This window comes from Lolium rigidum, chromosome 4 (genome assembly GCF_022539505.1).
Source record: "Lolium rigidum isolate FL_2022 chromosome 4, APGP_CSIRO_Lrig_0.1, whole genome shotgun sequence".
NCBI lineage: Eukaryota > Viridiplantae > Streptophyta > Magnoliopsida > Poales > Poaceae > Lolium > Lolium rigidum.
Genome location: NC_061511.1, coordinates 10,201,098 through 10,216,119, shown reverse-complemented (window position 1 = coordinate 10,216,119; position 15,022 = coordinate 10,201,098). Strand labels below are relative to the sequence as shown.

The following is a 15,022-nucleotide window of genomic DNA, read 5'->3' as shown; positions in this document are numbered from 1 at the left end:
GTAGATGGTAGGGCCACACAAGGCCTGCCACGGCTTAAGCAGGCCGGCCCATTTAGTTTGCGGGCCAGCTGATCTGGTTTGACTGATCAACTATATAACTGGGTGTTCGGCACTAACATGACGTTTGGCGCGATGCCGAACTGGAGCTGCATCCTGGTGCTCGCGAGCGGCACCTCGAGCTCGCCTTTTCCTCCTCCGGCCGGTTGACCATGGTGGGCGAAGGCGGCAGCTCCCCTCCCCTCAATAAGCTCGTGGGTCTGCCAGGCGAGTTTGCACCTGCAATTTTCTTCTCTTCCTCAGGCCGTCGTGGTGACTGAGGAGTAGAAGAGGGGCTGCAGCAATGCAGTTTGATCTAGGGAGGTGTCTCTTCGATCTGGAACCGTCGCTCACGATTCTGGTGCAACAGGCTCATCAGGAGATCATCACCGACATCATCACGTAGTTTTGCATTTTTTTTTCAAAATTAGTCGTAGCATGGTTATTGTAGCCAAGAGTGCATTTTTTCCCTTTTTAGACATATGATGTGTTCTAGTAAATGTGTCACAAAATTATAATGATGTCTGGTAAAGAGCCTATCAAACGGTGTTTGAGCAAACGACGTAAAATAACCGTTTCCTGATATCAAATTTCCCTGTGATATATGTGATAAATGGTTAAGCGATGATGGGTCCTTCGAGGCCCTTCAAGTTTCAAAAAAAAAAAAGTGTGAAGGGATGTCCTATACCGGATGGCCCACCTATGAGCTGATCGGGCGCGCCACACCTGCAAGCAACGTGGCCGTATTGGTATTTTCCTACTCCGTACTTGTATTCTCTGACTCTCCGTATTCACGACTCTGCCATTCTCTCCCCTCTTCTTTCTTGCGCAGAAGGTTAGAAACCAAACGCACAAAAGAAAAGGGACGAGAGGAGAATTTGGAATTCTCGTACGGAGCATCATTTTCTTCTTCCTAAAAGGAAATCGAAGCGAGGAGGCGTCCGCGAGATGGCGATGGCGAGCTTGGCGAGGAGGCGCGCGGCCGAGGCGGTGCTGCTGCGGCGGCCTCACGCGGCGGCGTGGGCCTCCGCGTGCCGCGGGTACGCGGCGTCGGGGGAGGAGAGCGACGTCGTCGTGATCGGCGGCGGGCCCGGCGGGTACGTGGCGGCCATCAAGGCGGCGCAGCTCGGCCTCAAGACCACCTGCATCGAGAAGAGGGGTGCGCTCGGGGGCACCTGCCTCAACGTCGGATGCATCCCGTCCAAGGTATATCTACCGCTCCCCCCTCCCCCATCTCGATATGCGATCCAGATGGATGCGCTTCGTGTTGATTTAGATTAGCCCGGAGGTCGTAGATCCGTCCCTATCGTGCCGCGATTTGGGCGCTAGGGTTTGAGTGCTGCAGGCGCACAGACTGTAATTGTTGATGTGGTCGAAGGATACGGATGTTTGTTCTTCCCCTAACGAGCGATTTGGGCGTGGAGTCGTGGACTTTGCTCGACTTGATCCTTTCCGTGATTAGATTGCGCAATCTCCCAATTTACATGGTGAGAAATGGAACTAGGGGGTTTACTTTGGGGCACCCTGAGGCGGTCAACATTGTCATCACACTAATGGTTGGTGAGTTGCAGAACTGTTTGTGGGAGGTTCAGTTTTGGTGACCTCTTCATGTTGCTGCTGTTGCTTGTGTGATTGACTTAGGAGGTAGTGATGTATGGCTTCAAAATTTGATCTCAGTTTGCTTAGCTGTGTCAAGCGCTTCAGGATGATACCTGCTCAGGGTTACTGTGTTAGAAGTAGGTGATACCTTTTGTTCGTGTGCTAAAACTTTGAGCTTATAAGAGCAACATGTGTTTTGTTCTTGAGGTTTGTCGACCTCCCATATGCAAATGTGCGGCAACTCCGAGGAATTTGCTAGTTTACTTTACGCTGCTGACAATAACGTGGGGTGTGGATGTGAATATCAGTTTGGACTCAACCAGAGCATCAATTGTTTTGTTTTCATTTTTTTTCTCTTTACGTTATGAGTTCAGTTATTTACTTATAGCTTGATATACATTTATCCTGCCAGTCTGCATAAGTATACTGTTCCTAACCTCCACATTAGCTAATACCCGCTACCATTTTTACATGATTTTATGGTTAATGGTTACCACTGAGGGTTTGTGAATGGATGTGTTGGTTTAGGTGTTAGGGTCCGTAACTCCATATTACTGGTTTTGGTTGAAACCAGGTCCTACAGGGTGTGGCTGCAGCTGACTTGATCCAATAAAATAGTTGTAACTTTCCTGATGTTCAAATAAATTTAGAAGCCAATGAATGAAATAGTCAGTGTTTTTCTCATGTTCAAATAGATTTAGAAGCTCAAGGTGGACCATATGAATGCCAAAAGCTTGCTCGCTGTTATATTCATCCAACGCAGTACCACCTATTTTTGTCTATTCATGGGGTAAAAAATGTTTGTTCAATTTGTAATTTATCTGGAGAGATGCTAGATGTGAACTTTCTAGATTCAGTTTTTGTTAACAGAGAAGTTTCTCTCTTCAGTAGTTATTACTTTCGTTCTCTAGAGCCTTCAGATCTTGTCTTTAATTTTGGCAGCGTTCAAATTCACTTAAGTATTGTTTAAGCTTATTTGCATTGAAATGCTGTGCTTACTGTTTCTGAAGTTAGTCGTGCAATGTTTCAAGCCTTTTTGGTCAATTTACACATGTTACTCTATGTCATCTCATTGGGGGTGGTTTCTAGTTTATTTTTATTACTCCCTCCATCCGGAATCTTAGTTTACTCTCGTTTTCCTTCTCGTTCTTGTTTGGGCTTCCCTTTATTTCTGCTGGGTTTCATATCTAGCCTACCCCAACTTGCTTGGGAAAAAGGCTTTGATGTTGTTGTTATTGTTGCCTCCGTCCTGACTCAGATTTCTCCAGATTTGCATGTATCTAGACGCGTCTAGATGAATGCAAATCTGGAGAAATCTGAGTCACTTATTTCTTTCATCTGTGCATGTGAAACTTATATGTAAATCTAGGCAAGCCAGTGTAAATACACAGAGAGGTGGTCCCTCAAACACTACTGCAAAATCTGTTATTTTTCTGGTTTTGCCGCTTGGCTGTAGTGTTTGTAGCTAGCATATTGAAAATCTGTAAAACTGCAAAATGTGTTGTTTGGTTGTACTATTTGGATCTAATTTGTGTTCCTTCTTGCTGTTCCAGGCTCTTCTGCATTCGTCACATATGTACCATGAGGCGAAGTCTTCTTTTGCACACCATGGCGTCAAGTTCTCCAATCTGGAGGTAGATCTGCCTGCAATGATGTCTCAGAAAGACAAGGCTGTTGCTGGGCTTACAAAAGGCATTGAAGGCCTTTTCAAGAAGAACAAGGTTGAATATGTTAAAGGGTTCGGGAAGCTTGTCTCCCCATCAGAGGTATCTGTGGATTTGGTCGATGGTGGTAGCACTATCGTCAAAGGGAAGAACATAATTGTTGCCACTGGCTCAGATGTGAAATCACTCCCTGGAGTTACAATAGATGAGAAAAAGATAGTGTCATCTACTGGGGCTCTTGCACTTACAGAAATACCAAAGAAGTTGGTGGTTATTGGAGCTGGATACATCGGTCTGGAGATGGGTTCTGTCTGGAACAGACTAGGGTCTGAGGTCACTGTCGTTGAATTCGCCCCTGATATTGTCCCATCAATGGATGGAGAGATAAGGAAGCAATTTCAGCGTATGCTGGAGAAGCAAAAGTTTAAGTTCATGCTCAAGACGAAGGTAGTTGGGGTTGATAGTTCTGGAAGTGGTGTCAAGTTAACTGTGGAGCCTGCAGCTGGTGGAGAGCAGACTGTCATTGAAGCTGACATTGTCCTTGTATCTGCTGGCAGAGTCCCATACACTGCTGGTATTGGGTTGGACGCCATTGGTGTTGAGACCGATAAGGGTGGAAGGGTCCTTGTCGACAAGCGCTTCATGACAAATGTTAAGGGCGTGTACGCGATTGGGGATGCGATACCTGGACCAATGCTTGCACATAAAGCTGAAGAGGATGGTGTTGCATGTGTTGAGTTCATTGCTGGGAAGGAGGGCCATGTTGATTATGACACTGTACCTGGCGTGGTGTATACACACCCAGAGGTGGCCTCTGTTGGCAAGACGGAGGAACAGGTCAAGGCATCTGGAGTAGCCTACCAGGTTGGGAAGTTCCCCCTGTTGGCAAACAGTCGGGCGAAGGCAATCGATGATGCTGAAGGGATGGTGAAGGTTATATCTGAGAAGGAAACTGACAGAATCCTCGGTGTACACATTATGTCCCCTGGTGCAGGAGAGATCATCCATGAGGCTGTGCTTGCGCTTCAGTATGGAGCTTCCAGCGAGGACATCGCCCGTACATGCCATGCGCACCCAACAGTGAGCGAGGCCCTGAAGGAGGCGTGCATGCAGACCTATGACAAGGCCATCCACATGTGATTCCTGATATGATTTCAGCTGTCAGCTCAAGACGCTTCAAACGTTTTGAAATAATTCTGAATCGATGTCTTCTCAAAACATCTATCTGTTTTTTGTGAGCTCCTTTTTCTCTGCGGAACTGTGAATTGCCAACTTCGCTGCAGATTGTAGTTACATGATGTTAAATTCTGTTATCTTGCTAGCTGCTGCGTCTGCCCCTACTTCCTAAATAATATGGTAAACTGAAGTTGCTGTTATTATTCCCTAGGTTAGAGCTTCCTTTTGACAATACCTGGGAGAAAAAAACATCATGTTATAAGTTCTCGCTGTATTTCTGCTGCCTTATTCGATTTGGTTACCTCATACCTGAATTTGAATGTCTTTGTATGCATTTTGCTATGCTCAAGTGGCGTTACATAAGTTGCAACATCATGCGGTGGTATTGCACTGTCCTGATGCAGTTGTTGGTCAGCGCTGCTGAGAAGATATGCCTCTCCTGAGTAGATGCGTTGGAGTATCTCCACTGACGCTCCCTAAAGCGTGTGCGCTAAGAGCATCTCCAGCCGCGTGTCCCAAAGCTTCTTTTTATTTGGCGCGATCCAATATGGTGTCTGGCGCCCTGAGCCCGTTCCCGCTACACAGGGAATCATTTGTTGATCATCGCGTCCATTCAGAACATGATTGATGTCGAGACGGAGAAGCGGAAGAGGCTGCGACGTGGAGGATCAAAGCCGGGGAAAAAGAAGTCGAAGCCCCGGTAGAGGATGGAGAGGCATACCATGCTGCACAACTACTTCGCAAATGAGATAACACATGCCGACAATTTTTTGCGTCGGTATAGGATGAGCAAGGGTTTATTCATGAATATCCTCCATGGTGTTCGAGAGTTCGACCCCTACTTCAAGCTCAAGCACGACGTTGTAGGCGTTGTCGGGTTCTCGTCGATTCAAAAGTGCACCGCCGCCATGAGAATGCTTGCATACGGAGCACCTGCTGATACACATGACGACTACCTTCGTATAAGTGAGTCTACTGCCATTGAGTGCATGTATAAGTTTTGTCGAGCTGTAGTGTGAAAGTTTGGCAAATACTACTTGAGAGGGCCAACTAAAGAAGAGACTGCAAGGATCATGGCATAAAATGCTGCCAGAGGATTTCATGAAATGCTTGGAAGCATCGATTGTATGCACTGGTGATACGTTGCAAGCGTATCTATAATTTTTATGCTCCATGTTTGTTTTACACCAATTTATATATGTTTTGCTTACACTTCGTTGCACTTTTTTACATTTTCCTGCACTAACCTATTGACAAGATACCACAGTGACAGTTCCCTGTTTTTTGCTGTTTTGTATTTCAGAAAAGTTGTGCAGGAAATATTCTCGGAATTGGACGAAACAAAAGCCGGAGATCTTATTTTTCCGTAACAAAGACAAAGTCTAGAGAGGGGACGAAGAGGCGCCACAGGGCGGCCAGACCAGGCCTAGGCGCGGCCCAGGCCCTGGCCGCGCCTAGGGTTGGTCTGGGGCCCCCTGGCGGCCACCAACCTCGGCCTTCCGCCTATAAGAATCCCCCCGACGCGAAAACCCTAAATCAATAAGCCTCCGTTCACGAAAAGTTCTGTAGCTCCGCCGCCGCCGAAGATAATATCGCACCCTTCCGGGATGGGGAATTGCCCCCGGAGCCATCTCCATCGACTCCACCGCCATCTCCATCGCCGTTGCTGACTCCCATGATGAGGAGTGAGTAGTTCTCCCCTGAGGCTGAGGGCTTTACCGGTAGCTATGTGGTCTATCTATCTCTCCATGTATGATCTTTATGTGATCATGAGCTTTGTAATCTAGTTGAATAAGTAGATGTTATTCTTCAACTATTGTGCTACTCAACTAGTTTTATTATGTGATCTCCGGGGACACCTTGTCCAACGGTGTGAATGTGACAGTGTGCACACCGTGTTTGTTTCTTAAGCTTAACTTACAGAAATACTTATGAATTGTGGTGTCTAGTTAGTACCATGTTTGTATGCTCAAGGTGATAGTGTGGGGGCATCCATAGATTGGTAATGCGAACTTTAAGGAATGCTTATGCAGCCCTACGCAGTGAATTTGTGTTTATTATCAAACCGGAGAGTGGTTCAGAGTAGCATACTGAAGTGATAATATCTATGTATTCAATTATGATATCATTGTTGAGAGTGTCCACTAGTGAAAGTATGATCCATGTACCTTGTTTCCAAGCATTGAAACACCGTTTACAACCAGTTCTGCTACATATTTGCTTGCTGCTATTTTTAATTCAGATTGCACTTACAATCATCCATATTACTTGTATTTCACTATCTCTTCGCCGAACTAGTGCACCTATATACCTGACAAGTGTATTGGGTGTGCTCGGGACACAAGAGACTTTTTGTATCATAATTGCAGGGTTGCTTGAGAGGGATATCTTTGACCTCTACCTCTCTGAGTTCGATAAACCTTGGGTGATCCACTTAAGGGAAACTTGTTGCTGTTATACAAACCTCTGCACTTGGAGGCCCAACACTGTCTACAAAAATAGAATCGTGCGTAGACATCAACTGGTCATGAAAGAACTGTCCGTTTGCCTGGCAAGATATATATGAAGGGCGTCATGGATATTGCAATGTGGTGCTTGAAGCTGTGGAGATTATGAACTGATTTGGCATTCTTTTTTTGGCATGGCGGGATCACACAATGACATCAACGTGTTGCAGCAGTCACCGCTGTTCAGCACACTAGTGAAAGGGCATGCTCCACCATGCAACTATGAGATCAATGACCACCAATATACCAATATACCAAAGGCTATTATCTAGCCGATGGTATATATCCAAAATGGGCCACTTTGGTCAAAACAATCTCGGCTCCATCAGATCAGAAGAATTGCCACTTTGCTTCGCGACAGGAGGCTTGCAGGAAGGATGTCGAGAGGATATTTGGTGTAGTTCAAGCTCAATTTGCAATTGTCCGGTATCCTGTTCTAAGCTGGTCTCACGACCAAATGTGGGAGGTGATGCAGAATTGTGTGATCATACACAACATGATCATCGATGGTGACCGCAAAAATCATGCCAGGACACATGTCAGGGCCCTATTGCGGAGGTTGATCATGAGTTGCATGCAGATTTGCTGATTTCCTCGCCATGCACACAAAGATCCGTGACAACAATGTTCACGAGCAACTTCAAAATGATCTCGTTGAGCATATGTGGAGGATCAAAGGATTATCCGCAAATTGTTTGCCCAAATTGTTTTCAAATTAAAATACAACAAACAATAAAATAACTAAATAAATGTAATAAATGGGGCTAGATCAAGGTGCCGCGACAAACAATAAAACAACTACGAGAATTAAAAACGTGGAAATTAATCACATAAGTCGTAGGATTTCACATGTCATGCCATATTATTCCTGCGTTTTTCTTATTTCTGTGCTTTGAAAATTCTTTGAAACAAACATGATACATACAGACGAGCATCTCCATTTAATTCGTCAAGGTACACTGACGGAATTCTCTAATTTTGTTGGGAAAGGCGTTAATCTGGGCAGGATAATAGTATTTCCTCCATTTAATCTGGGCAGGATAATAGTATTTCCTCCATTTATAAAAGAATGTTAGAGATTTATCTAAACAAGGATGTATCTATTAAAAAACACCAAAAAGTGTTTCGATGCATCGAAATTTAGAAGAACTTGTGGCATCTTTTTTGTGATAAGAGTTAGTATAACCTTTAAGCAATTTTTTTTTTTGCAAATGGGAGTTTTATTTATTACTCAATGGCATTACAATGGATACTAATAAGTATAGGAAAAAGTACAAAAGTATTTCCCAACTAGGAGGACAGCGTCCCATAAGATTTCACAATCTGGCTTTCCAAACATGATGCATACAGACGAGCATCTCCACTGAGCCGCGTTCCCTAAATTAGATTTCGCGATGGCGGCGCATTCGGGTTTCATGCGGCGCGTTCAGGCAAACTCAATTTCCATGGAGGCTATCGGGGGCGTCAGATAGCGTTTAAAGTGAGTGCGGGCCAGCCTTGTCGGCGTCACGACCGAAGTTTCCCACCAAAATAATTTCCCTCCCGTCAAAATGACGCCAACACCACCCCGTTCCTCTCTCTCACGCCGCCCAATCCTGCCATTTTCCTCCCAACCAGACCAGACGCCCTCCCAGCGCCACCATCCTGCCATGCCGCCGACAAAGAAGTACGTCGTTCCTCTCCTAGCGGCCACCGCCCCCGCGAAGAAGAATGGGGAGGACGAGAAGGAGCAGCAGGAGGGGATGACCAACCGAGTGGACTTTCGATCTGCAGCGCCGTTCGGTGCAGAATGCGAGCCACCGACGGAGGGAGGTGAAGGCGAAGGAGAGGAAGGCAACGGCGAAGCAAGTGTCCATGATGGAGAGGGCCGCTGCCATGGTGGGTATGGCGGTGACGCCTCCGCCTTCGCTCCAGTACATCCCGCCGCGTGGAGCGAAAGCCAAGATAGCTTCTCGTCGCCGTCACAGGATAGCCAAGGTAATGGAACGCCCCATCTATCTCGGTTCTCCCCGGGTTGCCATGACTTCGACCGCTTGATGGGTTCAAAACTAACACCTTCATCGCCGGTGACCTCCACATGCTCGCGGCCTCGCCTATGCTCCGCCGCATTCTCTTAAACGGCGGTGGTCCTCCTCCTCAACCCGGCTACCAGCAGTTCGCCGCGAGCAGCAGCGACCGGGGCGCGCACATGCCATTCGGCGGAATGCCGAGCGACTCCATCATGGCCGACATCATCAATGACGGCATCAACGGGCATCAATCCTTCACGCAACAGGAAGCTGAGGCCTACGCCGAAGATGAGGAAGACGGCGAGGCGTCGTGGGAGAACGATGTGTACACTTAAGCCGAGGTCACCACAACGAGTTAGCCATGTCTCACCGTGGGAAAACCACGCGATCGGCGTTTATTTGTAATGTTTGAACTTGTGATTTCGGGCAGTGGCTGGGAGCCGGTGCCTCTAATTTGTGATGTGCCACCGGCACCCCATACAGCCATTCGCCGGACACCGTATAGGACCGCGAGCGGAGATGCCTCTCTGACATAGCTTATCTACTCTAGGCCTAAACTCTTTGCTTTATCATACGGAAAAAACTAAAAATAAAAATCTACCGAGGTGACAAAAAACAATTAATTAAGCCCCAAAGCAAGATCAAATCAGTATCCAGACATCATCACAAAACCTCCTCTCATCTTCTCTTCCCCAATTTATTCTCCAGCAATCCACAACCCTCCCTCCCCTCGGTGCGAGTCCCAACAAAGAGAGAGGAAAAAAAAAGATGGACATGGCCATCGACACGCCATCGCCGGCGCCCTCCGCCGCCTCCCCGGCGCCGTCAGCGGCGGCGGGGCGGCAGACGCGCGCGGCCGAGTCGGTGCGGCTGGAGCACCAGCTCGTGCGCGTGCCCCTCGAGGTCCTCAGGGCCACCGCGCGCACCAACCACCGCCTCGCCGAGAAGGAGATCGCCGCCGTCCTTTCCTCCGCCTCCTCGGTCACCGCCCCCGACGCCGTCGACCACCTCACCTCCCTCGTCTCCCGCCTCCACGGACTCAAGCGCAAGGCACTGTCACCCAATCCCACGCACAATCAATCTCTCGCCGAATCATGCTAGTCTTACAGAAGATCCCAACCCTTCTATCTGATCAGCTCATGCCCTTCTGATTCTACTGAAAAGATCGTGTTCTCTTCTCTTGTTTCGTTGCTGAAAATTTGTTTCCTGGTGACCTTCAGATGGAGGAAGGTGCGCGGGCGGAGGAGCTCCAGGTGCAGAGGTGCCGTGCTCGGCTGGACAGGCTGGCCGCTGCCAGCGCCGGCGACGACGGCGAGTGGGAGGACATTCGGCTCAAGCGTATCCTTGTTGACTACATGCTCCGGATGTCCTACTACGACACTGCCACCAAGCTCGCCGAGACCTCTGGCATTCAGGTATAACCGTATAAGGATGGTGTGCCAACAAGAGATTCTGATTGATTACTCGATTCATTTAATTTTGTGCTTTGTATTTAAGAGGTATATAGCTACGCAAACTTTAACTAGATTACAGAACCTGAAGTCTGTCGATGTCTGTTTTAGCAAGAAAAATGCTTGAGGATGATTCTGCAAGAAGTAGTAATCAGAATGACATTTGATCTCTGGGGTAATTATCTAATTTAGCACCAGCAAGTAGACATATACTAGGCCGTGGCTGTCATATTACTTTTAACTCTATTTAGGAACAAACCGTAGGGATTGCTGTTCTTTGTAATGACAGTAGATGTCAGTTAAAAGTCTGTAAAATTTCAGAGCCTCCGGTTCTAACTGGTAACTTCCTTTCCATGTTAATCCTGCTGTTATTTTGCATCTGACTGAGAACTAAGCATATCGCTCGGTTGGTCGGAATGAGCTATCGCTGAACCGCCCACCATGGCTCGACTCATGTGAAGCAGAATTTTTGACGGAGTGAGCCAGTTACTGGTCTCTCGGACGTTCTATTTAAGCAATTCCACCAGATTCTTGTGCCTCGTAGGCTGGTAGGCTGAGTATTCTGTGTTTGACTGGTGTCTTGTCTGCGTGAATAAACCCCAGCTGTGATCACTTATGGATTCCAGTTCCAGTGACCTCTTTTTGCTAAATAAGGAGGTTTATCTGGTTTCTGTTTTCACCGTAGGCTTGAAGTGCCTTTCTTCGGAGACAGTGTCTATTTATACTGCTCTACATCATCTTGGTTTCAGCTTTGTCTGCTTTCATTAGTTTGGAAGGTTTTACTCAAACTATGTGTAATGTAGATCGTAGTTTATTTTCTCTTGTCTTGCAAAAATCGTAATTATTGAGGTCCCAGATGTATATGATTATTTATCAGTAGCATGCCATGCTACTTTGTACTTTTGGTGCTATTGTGTGATTATATGCCAGTAGCCCATGTTTGCATGTTGCTTTCTGCTTTTGATGCTATTGCCTAAACAAGAGGCTGCAACATCAAAAAATCAACCTACTTTTCATGTAGTACTAAATGCGTTCTGCAATTATATGCATTATTATCTGCCAAATCATGATGACCAAGAACTCTTAGTGTTAGTGTACGCACTGCCTTTTTCTGCAGGCATAGTTACTCTTCGGAACCTAACCATCCAGCTCTTGGTATGCAGGACCTCGTTGATATTGATGTCTTCCTAGATGCAAAACGAGTAATTGATTCTCTTCAGAATAAGGAAATTGCTCCTGCTTTAGCTTGGTGTGCAGAAAACAAGTCTCGGTTAAAGAAATCAAAGGTTTGTGTTATGTTTGGCCATTTCATTACCGAGTTCCATATGCAGTGTAGTGAGATGAAATAAGTAAATCAGTCCATTTGTTATAACACTAGTCAATGAGTGCATTGATCTATGATACTGACATTAATAGTTCTCATAGGTCATCAATCATGTTATTTGCTTGGTAAAACTATTCAAATTTGTAACTTCTTGATCACCTGATGCGGGATAGGTCATTTTAACATTTATGGCAATTGTGGTCTGAATGCTGTAAAAGGTTTGTCTCGGGTGATGGAGGTGATTTATTTCATGCATCTTTATGCTACTAAACATCCAATTCTAAATAATAGGAGACTTTTATGGGAGAGTGCATGGTATATTGAATATTGTCATTGTTGAGTAAGATATCAGTGCATGCTTGTTATCTCTTTGCATTTTTCCAAGAAATAAAAGAAGCAAGATGTTGCTAGCTTCTAAGTATCATACACTGCCCTCTTTATCTCAATACTTTCTTTTGTTCTAGTACATTATAGTATCTCCTTTTATTTACCCTGCAGAGTAAGCTCGAGTTTTTACTGAGACTTCAAGAATTTGTGGAGCTAGTCAGGGCTAAGAACTTCCTACCGGCTATAGCATATGGCCGGAAATACCTTGCTCCCTGGGGGTGTACACACATGAAAGAATTACAGCGTGTTACAGCAAGCCTTGTTTTCAGAAGCAATACAAACTGTGTTCCTTACAAGGTTAGCAGCATTGTTTATGTTTTATTGGTTTTGTTGTATCGCTGAATCAAAAATATGATAGCAACTGGAGTAAGATATTGTGCTTAAGCATGAACCTTGGAGTATATAATAAACTACCCATCATCAGAAATTTGGGATGAACTTCTGGTTGAACACTGGTGCTGTAGTGAAGGTACTGGCTGGTACCTGGCTGACAGCGTGTGCTTTACTTGTAGGTCTTGTTTGAGCAAAACCAGTGGGACTCTCTCGTGGACCAGTTCAAGCAAGAATTCTACAAATTATATGGCATGACACTAGAGCCACTGCTGAACATCTACCTGCAAGCAGGGCTGACAGCTCTGAAGACTCCGTATCCTTCTCAAGATCAATACATTCCTTTTTCTTTTGAACTGTTACCATAATCTATGTCTTTACTATCATGACCGGAATATGTTGTTTATTTCCTCCTTGACCTTGCAAAGATTCTGCTTCGAGGGTAACTGCCCCAAGGAAGACCCATTGTCACTAGCCGGGTTCCGGAAACTCGCGGAGCCCCTGCCCTTCTCCAAGCAGCACCACTCGAAGCTCGTCTGCCACATAACCAAGGAACTCATGGACACCGAGAACCCGCCACTCGTCCTACCCAACGGCTACGTGTATAGCACCAAGGTACTAAGCTGAACCGCCCCGCTTCTGCCCCCAGCCCTAGATCAAACTTAAGATGTGTTCCTTATGTGTTGGTGGTGCAAATGTCAGGCCCTCGATGAGATGGCCAAGAAGAATGGGGGCAAGATCACGTGCCCCAGGTCGGGCGCCGTCTATAACTACACCGAACTCGTCAAAGCTTACATCTCATGATCATGGTGGTGCCATCGTATCTCGTGTCGGCGAGATGATGACCGCCTTATTGGTTGGCAGTCTGAATGTGTACATAGAATGACTGGATGAATCAGCACATGATTGTGCATCCTTTCAAGTTTATTTGAATTGTAATGCAAGGCAAAGGAAAAGCACTGAAAATTTAAAATTACTGATTGTGATTTCCATCATTTACATTTCCTTCAATTGCTCGCTGTCGAACTTGAACATTTATTTATAACAAAAAAAGGCATAGCTGCCACATGAAAAACAACCTCTACGAGAAACGGAACTTGGAAACTAGTTCAGGATTATATCAGAAATGTTCTTTTCCATCTGCTGGAACTCGCTGTGTGTAATTCAAATTTCGTGCGTTCTCTGTAAGAACACAAATACGATAATGAACTGCTAGACGCATTGTACGCTTTCTGTTGGGACGAAGCGAAATCTGAACCGAGTGTTAGCGTCTACTTGACTACCAAAGCGGGAGATGCACAGCCGAACCACTGATGAGTAATGGGCCGCACAGGCAGAGCCACACAAAAGCCCAGCCCAACATTCGTCAACTCCACAGCATTCCAGCCGTCCGATCCGAAACCCCTAGATCCAACGGCTCACATCCTCCCGCCTCCTTATAAAGGGAAACTTCTCTGCTTCCCCCAAACCCTAGCCTCCACTCCGCCACCCAGCCCAAACCCTTCCCCGCCGCCACCACCACCACCGTCGCCGCCGCAGCGCGCGGAGGCGACCACCCACCGCCGCCAAGATGCAGATCTTCGTGAAGACCCTGACGGGCAAGACCATCACGCTGGAGGTGGAGTCCTCGGACACCATCGACAACGTCAAGGCGAAGATCCAGGACAAGGAGGGCATCCCCCCGGACCAGCAGCGCCTCATCTTCGCCGGCAAGCAGCTCGAGGACGGCCGCACCCTCGCCGACTACAACATCCAGAAGGAGTCCACCCTCCACCTGGTGCTCCGCCTCCGCGGCGGCGCCAAGAAGCGCAAGAAGAAGACGTACACCAAGCCCAAGAAGCAAAAGCACAAGCACAAGAAGGTGAAGCTCGCCCTCCTCCAGTTCTACAAGGTCGACGACGGCACCGGCAAGGTCACCAGGCTCAGGAAGGAGTGCCCCAACGCAGAGTGCGGCGCCGGGACCTTCATGGCCAACCACTTCGACCGCCACTACTGCGGCAAGTGCGGCCTCACCTACGTCTACAACCAGAAGGCTTAGAGGTGGCTACGCGTCTGCTATGCCTTTTCTTTTACCCTACCTATCGAGAACTGAATTGAGCTGTTGGTTACATCTCGTTTAGATATGTGTTCCGTTTGTCGTTTAAACTGATACCTGGAGTAGTATGTTTCCTGGATATTTGATCGCTTTTTACTCAGATGATGCGATGTGAGTTCAGTTTTGGTTTCATATGCTATCATTTTGGATGACGATAATTTCTCCATTCATTATTATACTCAGATGATGCAATCACAAGTCATTTGGTCATTTCTGTGCTGGTAAGATTATAATTGATTGGTGTGCTTAGTTTCTGTTGCTAATCATTTTGCTGCAGTCATTTCTGTGCTACATGTACATTTTGGTTTGTTATATTTGTGTGTATAATTATGTCGCTTAGTACCTAGTGAGTTCTTTTATTACTAGGTTATTGTTTTTGTAGTGTTGAAATTACTGGTGCTTACTTTTCTAGTGTAGCTGCTTTTATATAGCTATCTGCGGGGC

General features: G+C 46.5%; 3 protein-coding genes across 3 annotated transcripts; all 3 read left to right on the top strand.

Moving 5' to 3' along the window:
• The first annotated feature begins 865 nt into the window (after window positions 1-865).
• LOC124706791 (leghemoglobin reductase-like) lies at window positions 866-4,789 on the top strand. The gene is made up of 2 exons (XM_047238464.1): window positions 866-1,242; window positions 3,189-4,789. The coding sequence occupies exons 1-2, from the start codon at window positions 985-987 to the stop codon at window positions 4,437-4,439; spliced, it is 1,509 nt and encodes a 502-aa protein (XP_047094420.1). The 5' UTR covers window positions 866-984; the 3' UTR covers window positions 4,440-4,789.
• Window positions 4,790-9,738: 4,949 nt separating this feature from the next.
• Window positions 9,739-13,478, top strand: LOC124708027 (protein MAEA homolog). The gene is made up of 7 exons (XM_047239717.1): window positions 9,739-10,041; window positions 10,212-10,406; window positions 11,606-11,728; window positions 12,265-12,450; window positions 12,666-12,799; window positions 12,912-13,098; window positions 13,186-13,478. The coding sequence occupies exons 1-7, from the start codon at window positions 9,760-9,762 to the stop codon at window positions 13,285-13,287; spliced, it is 1,209 nt and encodes a 402-aa protein (XP_047095673.1). The 5' UTR covers window positions 9,739-9,759; the 3' UTR covers window positions 13,288-13,478.
• Window positions 13,479-14,007: 529 nt separating this feature from the next.
• Window positions 14,008-14,710, top strand: LOC124708807 (ubiquitin-40S ribosomal protein S27a-like). Its single transcript, XM_047240466.1, has one exon. It carries the CDS (start codon window positions 14,054-14,056, stop codon window positions 14,519-14,521), a length of 468 nt encoding a protein of 155 aa, XP_047096422.1. The 5' UTR covers window positions 14,008-14,053; the 3' UTR covers window positions 14,522-14,710.
• Window positions 14,711-15,022: the final 312 nt, after the last annotated feature.